Genomic DNA, 12,358 nt, shown 5'->3' with positions numbered 1-12,358 from the left:
TTCGACACCACTGCCATTGGCATCTCTACAATCGATTGACCTCCAGGGCAGTCTTGTACAATGTGTGTCTCTCATCCAGATGAGGAAGAACCCATCACGGCACCCAAGGGAGGCCACAAGAGAAACCTGAGCAATGGAACCCCAGAAAATTCCCCATTGAGACGAACAAAACGCCAAAAGTCGCGAGTCAGCTTGAAAGAGGCCTCTTCGGAAGAAGAATCAGAGCCCGAGGTCAAACCAAAGGCCTCACGAGCCAAGAAACTGCCGGCGAGATCTTCGGTCAAAAAGGAAGAGGCTGATGATACGGAACCTCCGACTGCCATCAAGTCTAACGGCGGAGACCAAGCTCCAAAGGTAGAAGAAGAAGAGCCTATCAGCAAACCCAAGGCTAAGGCTGCAAATACCCCCGCAAAGAAAGCAACGCCTGCCAAACGAGGAAAGAAGACCAAAGAAGAAAAGGACGCCGAAGCCATGCCTCTGGCTCCCCGAACACCGGGTCTGCGAATGTTCGTTGGTGCTCATGTCAGTGCTGCAAAGGGTAAGTTCTCCTCTCTGGTGCTGTAGAAATAAGATATTAACCAAATCCTCGAGCAGGTGTTTTCAACTCAATCCACAATAGTGAGCAGATTGGGTAAGTCATCATTCATGATCCCGCAAAATTATGACGGGTGCCAAAGTTAACAATCAAACCAGCGGCAACGCATTTGCCCTTTTCTTGAAATCCCAAAGAAAATGGGACAACCCGCCTCTTCAGGACGAGCACCGGGATCAGTTCCACAAGCTTTGCACCGAGAAGAACTATGACGCCGCCAAGTAAGCTCTAAATTCGGAACCTCCGAATTTGATCAAAACCTCAGACTAACACATCTACCAGATACGTCCTGCCTCACGGGTCCTACCTCGTCAATCTAGCCCAACCGGACAAAACCAAAGCCAAACAAGCCTACACCTCCTTCGTCGACGATCTCCGTCGCTGCGAAGCTCTCGGGATAAAACTATACAACTTCCAGTAAGCCCTTACCCCCAACACCCCACTGTATGACCATCACTAACACCACCCAGCCCGGGAAGCACAAACGGAGAACCCCTCCCAGAAGCCCTATCCCGACTCGCAGGGGCCCTAACATCCGCAATAAAGGAAACAACCACCGTGATCCCCGTGTTAGAAACCATGTGTGGCCACGGAAACACAATCGGCGGCTTCCTCTCCGAATTCAAAGACCTCCTCGCTCTAATTCCAAAGGAGCACCACTCCCGCATCGGTATCTGCATCGACACATGTCACAGTTTCGCAGCCGGTTACGACCTCGTCACCCCAGAAGGTTTCAAGGCCTTCCTTGCTGAGTTTGACGAGTTGATTGGGATTCAGTTCTTGCGCGCTTTGCATCTGAATGACTCCAAAGCGCCGAAGGGGAGTAAGCGCGATCTACACGCGAATATCGGGACTGGATTCCTTGGTCTGCGCGCTTTCCATAATGTTATGAATGAGGAGAGGTTTCAGGATATGCCCATGGTCTTGGAAACGCCCATTGACCGGACTGAGGGGGGGTGATGACGACGAAGAAGGCGGTGCCAAGAAGAAGAATTCGAAGAGGCCGGCTGGTGCGTCTGCGGCTACGGTGCCTGATCCTGGTGTCTGGGCCCGGGAGATCAAGTTGCTTGAGTCGCTTATTGGGATGGATGCTGAGGGGAAGAGTTCAAAGAACTGGAGAGGAAATTGGCTGATGAGGGGGTTGAGATGAGGAAGACGCAGATGGAGCAGTACGAGAGGAAGTTGGAGACCGAGAAGAGAAAGGAGGCAAAGGGGAAGGGGAAAGGGAAGCAGACGAGATTGGTGGATATGATGAAGGGTGGGGGGAAGAAGGATTAAATTGGATGATCAAAGTCCAGGTCGTTTATCACAATATTTGAATCCAGTTGCGTTGTAAAAGTTTAAAACCGCATGTTGACTGTTCTTGTCTCCGCCTTCAAATCACGAACTAGTAGCTACCTGAGATGGAATAGATAGGCCAATCTATTCCATCTCAGGTAGCTACTAGTTTCCCATTAGTTGGCGGTAAATCATGGTGGGCAATATGGGGTTTCAAATTTTTGCAACGCAACTGTAGTTGCAATACTAGTACGGTACTTAATTTCTACAGTGGAGGTGCCACGAGTGCAATAGAATTGAATACTGTCAAGATGAACGTAGGGGCATATTAGCCCTCCCGAGAAAAGGGAATTCCAATTGGTATCAATCAAACCGCCGCTCAGATAAATGATTCCATTGCAACAGCCTCCATGCAAAGAAGACACCAAAGACCCCGCCTGCCTTCTAACAACCATCCCCCCAAAAGACACACATTGCTCCGTAAGACCCAAGTCAGCGTTTACATGAGATATCAACAGCATGCAGCGGTCAGCAAAACGATGCGACCTTCCTCGTCAAAAAGAGTCGTCGACTCCCTGTCCACAAATAAAAAGGGGAGAAACCGGTGCTGGTAGCTACCGTCACAAAAAGAAAAGGGAAGTAAAAAAGTACCATTATAATATGGTATATAGATGAATGAAGTAAAGTAAGTTGGTATCATGAGAAGAGAAATGTTTTAATGGTGCGGAGTTTGGCTCCGGACTGGTGAGACGGATGAAGCGGAGTGAACTCCGGGTGAATCGTCCCGGTCTGGCAGGGGAAGCTGCGAATTGAATCCAGCCTCAGCCATCGTAGAAATTGTAGGAGGGGCGGATTTGAGAGGCGATGGAGGTCCATCATCTTCGGGGATAGTGGTGGAGACGCTGAGCCCGTGCATGGCACCGCTAGCGCGAACGCGGAACGAGCGCCGGTTATCACCAGCCGGAGAAGCCTGCAGATCATCGTTGAGCTGGCCAGCGGGAGAAGGAGAGATGATATCGGCCTCTTCGTCTGCGACCTGACGGTAATCACCGTTCTCCGGACCAGTGAGATCGCCATCATCGGTATCAGAGTCGGGAGTTCCGTCCCGGCTCCAAGAATCCCTTGCTGCCTCACTGCGCATCCGGGAGATTTTCATGTAATTATAAGTCGCGATACTACCGATGGTGATGCCGAGACCAGCCATATTGACGGGTGTAAGCTGATCGTGGAAGATGACCCCCGCGGCACTAATCGTCACCACTTCCTTGAATATGCCGCAAATGCTCAAAGTGACAACAGAAGAGCGCTTCAACAATGCAAATTCGGATGAAATCATGCAGAAAGCAAGAACACCCGGGAAAACCAGTAGGGCAGCGCCAAGCAAGTTACCGTGTTTCTCAGCGAGGGTGAGGTAGCCTTTGTGAATTTCCACAGGACCCTCGACAGTAAGCGCAATTGTAATAAGAGAGAAAAACATCACAGGCGTGAGAAGGAAGAGTGTGGAAAATGGATTCGAAGTGGCCGGATGACGCAGAAGAAGGATTTGTGTCAGACCCCATCGGAAGCCAGAAAAGAAGGCCGAAGCAATGACGAGGCCGAAGCCGAGCGCGTTGAATGCAGTTTCACCAGCAACCATCATCACCACACCAATCGTCATTGTGGCGATGACTATTATCAACTTGAAGGAGGGTGACTCGAGACGGAAAAGGAAAGCAAAGATAAGAACGAAAGCGAGTGCGGAAGATTTACACATGGTGAGGAAGGTGAGGGAGATGAACTTGAGAGACATGTTGCCGAGTCCGATGTCGAGGGATGTCGCGGCACCGCAGGGCACGAGGCGGGTGAAGTAGAAGAACTTGGTCATGACCGGTTCGGAGTCCTTCAATCCTTCGACGGGGGAATTGGCGAGGGACTCCGGAGGGTGTTGGGGTCGTAATGACGGGAAGATCCAAAGCAAGATAGCCGCCAATGTGAATTGGACAGCCATGTGTAAGCTAGTTGTGAAAAGAGGGAAGGGAAAAACGACGTCGCTTTCGGAGAACATCCACTTGTTATACTGTGAAGTGAAGTTGGTTGGTTAGTTTGATGGTTTCGGTTGAGATTTACCATGTGCCGACAGTCGGCATGTGATGCGCAAGGTGTACTTACTATGGAGATGGATAACGAGAAGAAATACCACATCAGAATGAGACCGACATTCACCAGGAGCTTGCGAGGACATTGCGATCGGCCAGACCCAGCTGGAAGATGGCATATCGCGATGATTTGGTGTCTGCGATGCGGGCATCGAGCTTACGGCGTTGTCTGCGCCGGCGCCGGCGCTGGCGTTTTTGAGAAGTGGTAAGGCCAGTCTCCTCATCGTATTGATCATCATCCGAGCTCATCTCGGTCAGTTCACGCGTTTCGATTGCAGAGGACGAGAGGTCCGACGCATCGGTGTCTTCTGCGGTCAAAGGCTCCTGTTCATCCCACCTATCTCCGAGCGGCCGAAGACTGTCATCCCTTCGCTCTGATGCACTCGGCTGTGATCGGACAGGGGTATTACCCGTGAGCACCGAGCTCCGCCGTCGATGATGGGTTGCGGCTGATAACCCCATTGTGTGTATGTATGTGTAGATTCCAGGGTTAGACGCGGATCGGAAGGAAAGGGACGGGGGCGCGAGGTGTTTGTGTTTGCCCCATGGAGGGTGCGACTAAAGGAGAGGAATTTCGGTAGACGAGGTTAAGTTGAGAAGCTGTAGAGCGTAAGACCCCTCCTCCGAAATATAGGGTCAAGTGATCAGTTGATCAAAAAGCACGAGGATGGAGTGAGTGAAGTCAGGCTTGGAAGAGAAAAGAGTAAGGAGAGGCGGTCACGGGGTGCCACGGGGGGGCTTCGTTGCTGCCCGCAAGTTCCTTTGGGCGGTGGATTGGTCACGCCTGGCCTGTTTTCCCTTTTCCTTTTTTCCTTTCCCATTTTCCCCCTCTAACTTCTCCTCCTTTCTAACTGGTCGCCACTCGATCCACTTGGGCTTTCCACCCAAGATCCACAATCCGGTCGATCCGGGGTCCTAAGGGAGGTCAGCTTGACCTTGCCAGTGCGGTTTATTGGTGGACTATGACTTCCGGTGACCCTGATATCTGGTGCTTGCTACGGCCGGGGTTAGTTAGTACCTTATGAGCGGAGGTGCTGAGCTATATCAACCGCAATTTGCTGCATAGTGTCGAGAATCAATCTGCGAAATTACACTGGGTCAACCGGTGGCTCTTCTTGAAACCGCTGTCTGTCCGAGGTCACACGATAAACAAAAACTTGCATCCGCTAGCACATCCTGGTGATTTTGACCGAGATTCACGGACCTTGGCAAACGAACAACCCGAGCTCGTGGGCATACATACCTTTATAGGAGTCTTCTTCCATAATGACGATGTGCTAGCCCAGCCTGTCGCAAGACCCCGCTATCTTTCCAGCTTCCTCCTGGTCAGCTTGGTGATTGGACAATACACTCAAACATCGTAATGACCTCAGTGCGATCCTTGATCACTGCGGCATCATCATGTCGTGGTTTCCATTGTTCCCGGCCAGCAGCCAGGCTCATATATGCCTCGCGGTGTGGGCGAGGAGTCTTGATCGGACATTTCCCTTTTCTCACACCCCTGCGTTGGAGGCTGTTAACCCCAAGGCTTCCAATAAACGGAATCAAGAGGCTTGATCTATACCTCTTTTAATTGTCTGTTGGTTCTAGGAGGTCATTGTACTCCTTGATTAACACTCGGCACCATGGCAGCTCCTCAATATAACGCCATTGAGGACTATGGTCTGATTGGAGATATGCATACGTGTGCCCTCATCAGCAAGGCTGGTAGCTTGGATTATATGTGTTGGCCGGTATTCGACTCCCCCTCGGTATTCTGTCGTCTGTTAGATGACAAGATCGGTGGATTTTGGTCGGTGGCGCCTTACAAAACCGTCGTCGACCCTCATAGCAAACAGCGATACCTGCCCTATTCAAATCTGCTCGAAACTCGCTGGACTAATGAAGACGGTGTCGTCATAATGCTGGACTACTTTCCCGTCACGCCCAAGAAGAGCTCCCACTCGGGCCGTATGCTCTCGGGTTACTGTCCTTGCAATGAACCTGGAGCTAATCGCTTCAAATCTGGGCTGCAGCATTCGGGTCTCATCAGGAAATTGGAATGCAGTCGTGGCTTCATGGAATTGAAAGTCGAACTGTTCCCTGCTTTTAACTATGCCAGGGACAATCACAATACCCGTGCAAAATTGGAGAACGATATGTCCAAGCACCGACTTCAGACTGTCCACTTTGAGAGTGATACAGAGCGACTGCAATTTGAGATCTTCGCCGACTCACGAGAACCGGAAAAGAATGGATTTCCCGAGGCGAGATTCACCTTGGAAGAACGTCCAGGGATGAAAGGCAAGGGTATGGTTGCCTGGCTTCGTCTCTCCGAGGGACAAACGGTACACCTTGTGCTGCACAGTCCCGAAAAGGCTGTCCCGAGCCGTGCAACAATGGCTGCCTACTTTGCTAGAATGGAGGAGGAGACCTCCGATTACTGGACGGATTGGACCCGCAAATGCGCATTTCGAGGACACTACCGCGAAACCGTTGAGCGCAGCCTGCTCATCTTGAAGCTGCTTACCTATAAACCGACCGGTGCAATTGTCGCAGCACCCACCTTCTCGCTTCCTGAAAATGTGGGCGGCTCACGCAATTGGGACTATCGGTACTCCTGGGTGCGCGACACGGCTTTCACACTTTACGTCTTCCTCAAAATGGGATACAGCCGCGAGGCGGAAGCCTACGTCAACTTTATCTTCGACCGGATCTTCCCGCATGCTGCCAAGGAAATGGAGGCAGGTAGCAAACGGCCTTTTCTACCACTGATGTTTACCATCCGTGGCGAGTGCGACATTCCCGAAGTGGAGCTGGATCATCTCGATGGATACAAGGGTAGCAGGCCTGTGCGAATCGGAAACGCAGCCGTCTTCCACACGCAGCTGGACATCTATGGCGAACTGCTCGACAGCATCTACCTCTATAACAAACATGGAAACCCTATCACCTACGACCAGTGGGGTTCGATCCGCCGCATGGTGAATTATGTCATTGGCGTGCGCGACCAGAAGGACATGTCTATTTGGGAATCTCGTGGCCAGATCCAAAACTTCATTTATTCCAAAGTGATGTTGTGGGTGGCTCTGGACCGTGGCATTCGTCTTGCAGAGAAACGAGCCAGCCTGCCCTGCCCTGATCGCTTCAAGTGGATCCAGGTACGCGACGAACTGTACGATGAGATCATGGAAAGGGGATACAATAAGGAACGTGGTCATTTCTGTCAAAGCTATGAGAGCCCTGAGGTTCTAGATGCGTCGATTCTGATTGCTCCCCTAGTATTCTTTGTTGCACCGAATGATCCCCGCTTCATCAGCACTCTGAAGATGATCCTGAAAAGTCCCGAGAAAGAGGGACTCTCCAGCGCCAAAATGGTTTTCCGATACGACCATGTGAAGGCAAATGACGGTATGTTCTAGCTCCGGATCTCCATGTATCCCCTGGATCTCCGGGTGGTTACTAAACGTTCACGTCGTACAGGTGTGGGTGGAGGTGAGGGTGCCTTTATCATGGTTACTTTCTGGCTCGTTGAGGCCATGGCCCGGGTAAATCATCTCCTTGTTGTGCGACCCTGGTGATTCAACTTGAAGTACTGTTGCTAACCTAGGAATCCTGATGCGTGTCGTGAAATATATAGGCTGCCGCTTTCGATGTCCCCATTCCGAACATCTGGAAACTTGCACTCTCGCACTTTGACAATATTTTGTCGTACTCTAATCACCTTGGGATGTTTTCTGAAGAAGTGGCTATTTCAGGTGAGCAGATGGGAAATACACCCCAGGCCTTTAGCCATTTGGCTTGTATAAGCGCGGCTATCAACTTGGAGAAACTTGGTCATTCGGGTGCTTAGACACGAAACAATGGTGTAGGTGTCGGTCTCAAAACTTTTGCTACTTTTCAGGTATTCTTTGAGCTTGGTAGATGGACTTATTAATTATGACTTTATTTGCCTTTGACCCATGTTGCCCAGGTGGGCATAGTATGCCAGTTGTTTGCATTCTCGATCTCGGGGTAGACCCAGGTAGTATATACTAGTTACTAGTAGTAGTACCCGTGGACAGTGCTCCGACGTCCATACTAGTAGCCGCGATCGACCCAGTGTATCTGTAGATAGCAGTGTTAGAGATTCAAACACTGCTATTAGAATACTAGTACTACTTGATATCCTACCCAGCTATATACTCAGTATTCAACGTCAACCACTATGCTCAAGCTGGCATGGGCAGGTGATCGACTCATGATTACGTAACGCATGATGATCCGCGCGGGTCGCGATCCGCCGGCCAACTCCACTAGCTTATTGCTTCCCCAGACCACCTTGCACACCTCCTGGGCCTCTTTGAAGCGACATACGGAAACCTGCCGACCCTCTCGGTTTCTGCTATGTTCTTCAGAGTTGATCCAAGCTCAGAACATCCAAGTCGACCCTCATCCCTCAGGCTCCAACATACCTAACTTGAACCCCATCACTGTTCCCCCTCATGGCGGGCGCTTGCTCGAATTGGGCCGATCGGCCAGCTTCCGATCGGGCATTATCTTCAGACGAAGAGGGGGAAGAGGACTTTGTCTCGACTCACAGCACTGCCTCACTGAATCCGGACGATCGTTTCGAGAGAAATCATCTTTCTACCACCTTGAACAAGGTTCATTTGCACCAGACCGCGTCGAATCATAGCTCCGAGGAGTCAGCTACTACTCGGACCTCAACTCCCTTGACAGCAGCCTCGATGCCTGCTACTGAAAGTGACCAGAAGTGGAGAGCCAAATCGATGAAGCTGCTAGATCTTCCCCTTGATGTCCTCAAGGATATCGTGAAGGAGGTATGTGAGAGTATACATTTTGTCGCCAGTCCAATGTTGTTGTCAAGGAACGTTCTAACATCGCTTTTCTCTTTCTTCGCTGCATAGATCACGCACACGAATGACCTCACCTCACTCGCCTTGACATGTTCTGCCCTGCATGGTCTCACTATCCCGCATATGTACTCGCGCTTCGATATCGTCTGGCCGGAGTCGTTAAACCCTTCAAGCGACGATTATTCTGGCGTGGACGCCCTATCATACGGTCTCTCTACGTTGGTTATGGGCGAAGATGTCTTCAACCAGCTCCCATCTCGGCACGACAGGCTGACCCACACTTGTTCGAGCTGCGGCTGTTCCGACCGTGTTCACCAACAACAAGAGACAAACAACGGGCCCCCCCTCGCGTCGCGGAAATTATTACGCGCAGTACACGCGGACCTTTTCGATCGGCAATGGTCCACTGAGCTGGGTGCAAGAATATTCGGTCAATAGGGAGGTGGGGAAAATGCTGGGGACGCTGGTCGCTCTAGCTGTCGCACGAATGGTCAACCTCGAGACATTCATCTGGGATATGCCGACCGGTGTGGTTCGTGAGATTTGGTTGGCGCTTGCTTCACTGGCGGATAGGTTGGGTGACGAATGTCGCTTGGAGAAGGTTTGGGTGCGCTGGCATGACAATTCGGAGAATGTCCTTCGGATTGCGCCGGCTTCTGAGGCTGCCACCCATCTGTTCAAGAGATACAAGCACGTGGAACATCCCTCGCTTTCTGTCTTGCCGGCTTTGAAGAGCGTGGCTGTGCTGGATATCGATGAACCGGCTTATGTGGAGGAGCTGGCAGTCTTGATTGAACGGTCTCGTCATCGTCTTGCTGAGTTGAGAATTGGAGTCTCTTTGAAGGCACATCTTTCCGATTGGCTTGTCTGTGCCAAAGACTCAGATGCCGCTGATGCTGTACTCAGCTGGCCGAGACATGGCGGACTGTTGAGTATTCTTTCCAAAGACAGCTCCAGGCTACATGAGGAAAAGCTGGTCCTTTCTTCAGCCTCCGATCTGCAGGTCGCTTCGGAACTCCCCAGCAAAGCCACAGAGAAGTATAAGGATGAAATGTCCCAGCATGATGAAAGCACACCTCGAGAAACCGAGAAAGGCACTACGGTGGCCAACAAAGAATTCAATGACCCACAACCGACAGCCTCTCATGCAACTCCCACCAAGCCCCATCCGCTCATGTCGGCTCTCCACGCCAGTGGGGATCAGCTACACCTGGAACTGCTTGAGTTAGAACGGATACCTCTTTCGATTTCAACCCTCCTCCCAACCATCGATTGGACTCGTCTAACAACACTCACTCTAATGCGATGCGATGACCATGAGCATCTATGGAGAGCTCTCCGTCGTAAATATGCACCCCCAGCAACACCCCCGAAAAGACTAGCGAATGGGAATTGGGGCCGAGGGAGCGTCAGCGCGGTCGACTATTCGCTCAATATCAAACATTTGCGAACGGATAATGTTTCATCGTTCCTGATGCTTTTCATTAAGGATGCTCTCGCTCCCAATACCCTGGAAAGCGTTTTCCTGCACGAATCACCCGGGCACGAATCGAACGTCCAAATCGACGCCATTTACCGACACATCTTGCGAAAGCATCGATTGAGCCTGCGCAAGGTTTTGATTGATGCCTCGGAACGACATGATGGCACAGACAACCTGAGCCACAAATGGCATAAGTGGGTGTTCAGCCACGAAATAATTTCTTTCATCACAAGTGGGAAAATTCCGCAATTGAGAGAGTTGGGAATGGCAATGAATTACCGAGACTGGGTGAGTGGAGATGACTTCTTTCAAACAACTTGAACTTACCTGAACTAACCATGTCTTCAGCACTATTTCCTCCAGCGGCTCCCGAATATGCCCCAGCTCCGCGCGCTATACCTTCCCCACATCAGCCACTGTGCCAAAGTTGACCTGAAGGAACTCGCTCTTCAAGTCCTCGACATAGTCAGCATTCGCCCCGAGCTCAAGATGACCTACATCGGCCTCCAAATGAAATGTTACCAGATTCAAGAAGGAGCCGGCGACGGGAAAGAGTTGGACTTCGACAACCAAACTGTCAATGACATCTCCATCGCAGGAGATGATAACCTCTCGGAAATCGATGCAATGTCAATTCAGGAAGATGATCAGGATATTCCCCCTTATACGGATGGCGCGTCCGACCTTCTTTCCAGTGATCTGGACGATGATGATGATGACGACGACGAAGCGGACGATGACAGCGCTGGGCGTGTCCAGTTTCGGCTGCAGGAGATCCTCTTTTATGACGACAAGATATCCATCTTCAAAGCACGACATGGGGTGCTTTGAATGGCGTTTTCCCTCCTTTCCTTTCTTCCCTGTTTTGAACTTTTTTGCTCAGCGCTTTGCGCACCCCCCTCCAACTGTTCCCTTTTCATTCCAGGGTGTTCTGCCTCCCATATTCAGGTGTCGAGATGAACTTCAGGTGTTTACTTTTCTTCTATGATACCACGTGCACATTAACTCCAATCAGACCGAGATTATTATCCACAACGTATCTCTTTCTTCGATGTAGGCTGCTCCTAAGTAGGCCTTGCTAATAGTACTGGAAGCTCTTTAGATTGTATCCTGAATTGTCATTGACATGGGTAACGTAGTTCCCGGCCGATCTGGACACCCGGCCGTCCTGGACACCCCATCCAAAACCGCCACTTCTTACTACCCTACCTAATTCAACTACCTACTATGCCACCAATTCGCACTGAATCCTCGCAGAAATTGGCGAATCAGGAGGGAAAGATCTTATTGGCCCTTTCCGATATCAAAGATAGCCGTATTAAATCCCTTCGCGCAGCCGCAAAGCTCTACCAAATTCCTCTCTCCACACTACATACGCGTGCCCACGGTCAACTCCCACGCGTCGATAAACGTCCATCAGGCCATAAATTAACCTAAAACAAAGAGAATTCGCTTACTGAATGGATTATCTCTATGGATACGCGTAGAGCAGCTCCCAGGCCCTCTACTGTACGCAATATAGCTAATATTCTACTGGCTGCGCGTGGTGATACTCTTCTATCTACTGTTGGTAAAAACTGGCTATCTTCGTTCGTTCAAAGACGTAAGGAGCTTCAGTCGCGTTTTTCTAGACAATACGATTACCAGCGCGCACTCAACAAGGATCCTAAAGCAATACTAGAGTAGTTTTCGATAGTGCAACGTACGATCGAGGAGAACGGTATCCAACCGAAGGATATCTATAACTTCGACGAGACCGGATTCGCAATAGGCCTTATATCAGCACAGAAGGTTATTATACAAGCTGATTAATACGGTCAGGCATTACTATTACAACCGGGAAATCATAAATAGGTTACTGCAATTAAGACGATATACACTGATAGGTATTCGCTCCCACCGTGTATTATATTCAAGGACCAGGTTTATATTACTAGTTAGTTTAAAACGAATCTACCTAAGGATTAGCGGATTAAGGTATCGAATAACAGTTAGACTACTGATGAAATCAGTTTACGCTAGCTGCAAAAGC

At 50.4% G+C, this 12,358-nt stretch overlaps 4 protein-coding genes across 4 annotated transcripts; 3 read left to right on the top strand and 1 right to left on the bottom strand.

Annotated features, from left to right (window-relative positions):
- Positions 1-60: 60 nt before the first annotated feature.
- On the top strand, positions 61-1,552 carry N7509_000704 (DNA-(apurinic or apyrimidinic site) lyase APN1; the record flags this gene model as incomplete). The annotated part of the gene is made up of 5 exons (XM_056625341.1): positions 61-538; positions 595-631; positions 694-813; positions 875-1,009; positions 1,063-1,552. The coding sequence occupies 5 exons, from the start codon at positions 61-63 to the stop codon at positions 1,550-1,552; spliced, it is 1,260 nt and encodes a 419-aa protein (XP_056493923.1).
- Positions 1,553-2,585: 1,033 nt separating this feature from the next.
- Positions 2,586-4,467, bottom strand: N7509_000703 (putative nucleotide-sugar transporter; the record flags this gene model as incomplete). The annotated part of the gene is made up of 2 exons (XM_056625340.1): positions 2,586-3,864; positions 4,073-4,467. The coding sequence occupies 2 exons, from the start codon at positions 4,465-4,467 to the stop codon at positions 2,586-2,588; spliced, it is 1,674 nt and encodes a 557-aa protein (XP_056493922.1).
- A 1,163-nt stretch (positions 4,468-5,630) lies between these two features.
- N7509_000702 (glycoside hydrolase family 15 protein) lies at positions 5,631-7,837 on the top strand (the record flags this gene model as incomplete). Its single annotated transcript, XM_056625339.1, has 3 exons — positions 5,631-7,395; positions 7,468-7,532; positions 7,625-7,837. 3 exons carry the CDS (start codon positions 5,631-5,633, stop codon positions 7,835-7,837), a joined length of 2,043 nt encoding a protein of 680 aa, XP_056493921.1.
- A 631-nt stretch (positions 7,838-8,468) lies between these two features.
- On the top strand, positions 8,469-11,157 carry N7509_000701 (uncharacterized protein; the record flags this gene model as incomplete). Its single annotated transcript, XM_056625338.1, has 4 exons — positions 8,469-8,807; positions 8,895-9,258; positions 9,320-10,614; positions 10,675-11,157. 4 exons carry the CDS (start codon positions 8,469-8,471, stop codon positions 11,155-11,157), a joined length of 2,481 nt encoding a protein of 826 aa, XP_056493920.1.
- Positions 11,158-12,358: the final 1,201 nt, after the last annotated feature.

This window comes from Penicillium cosmopolitanum (assembly GCF_028827165.1).
Source record: "Penicillium cosmopolitanum strain IBT 29677 chromosome Unknown utg000003l:1.0-3747932.0:1.0-3751027.0, whole genome shotgun sequence".
NCBI classification, from domain to species: Eukaryota; Fungi; Ascomycota; class Eurotiomycetes; order Eurotiales; family Aspergillaceae; genus Penicillium; species Penicillium cosmopolitanum.
The sequence above is the reverse complement of the archived record's forward strand: the minus strand, read 5'-3'. Positions and strand labels throughout refer to the sequence as shown.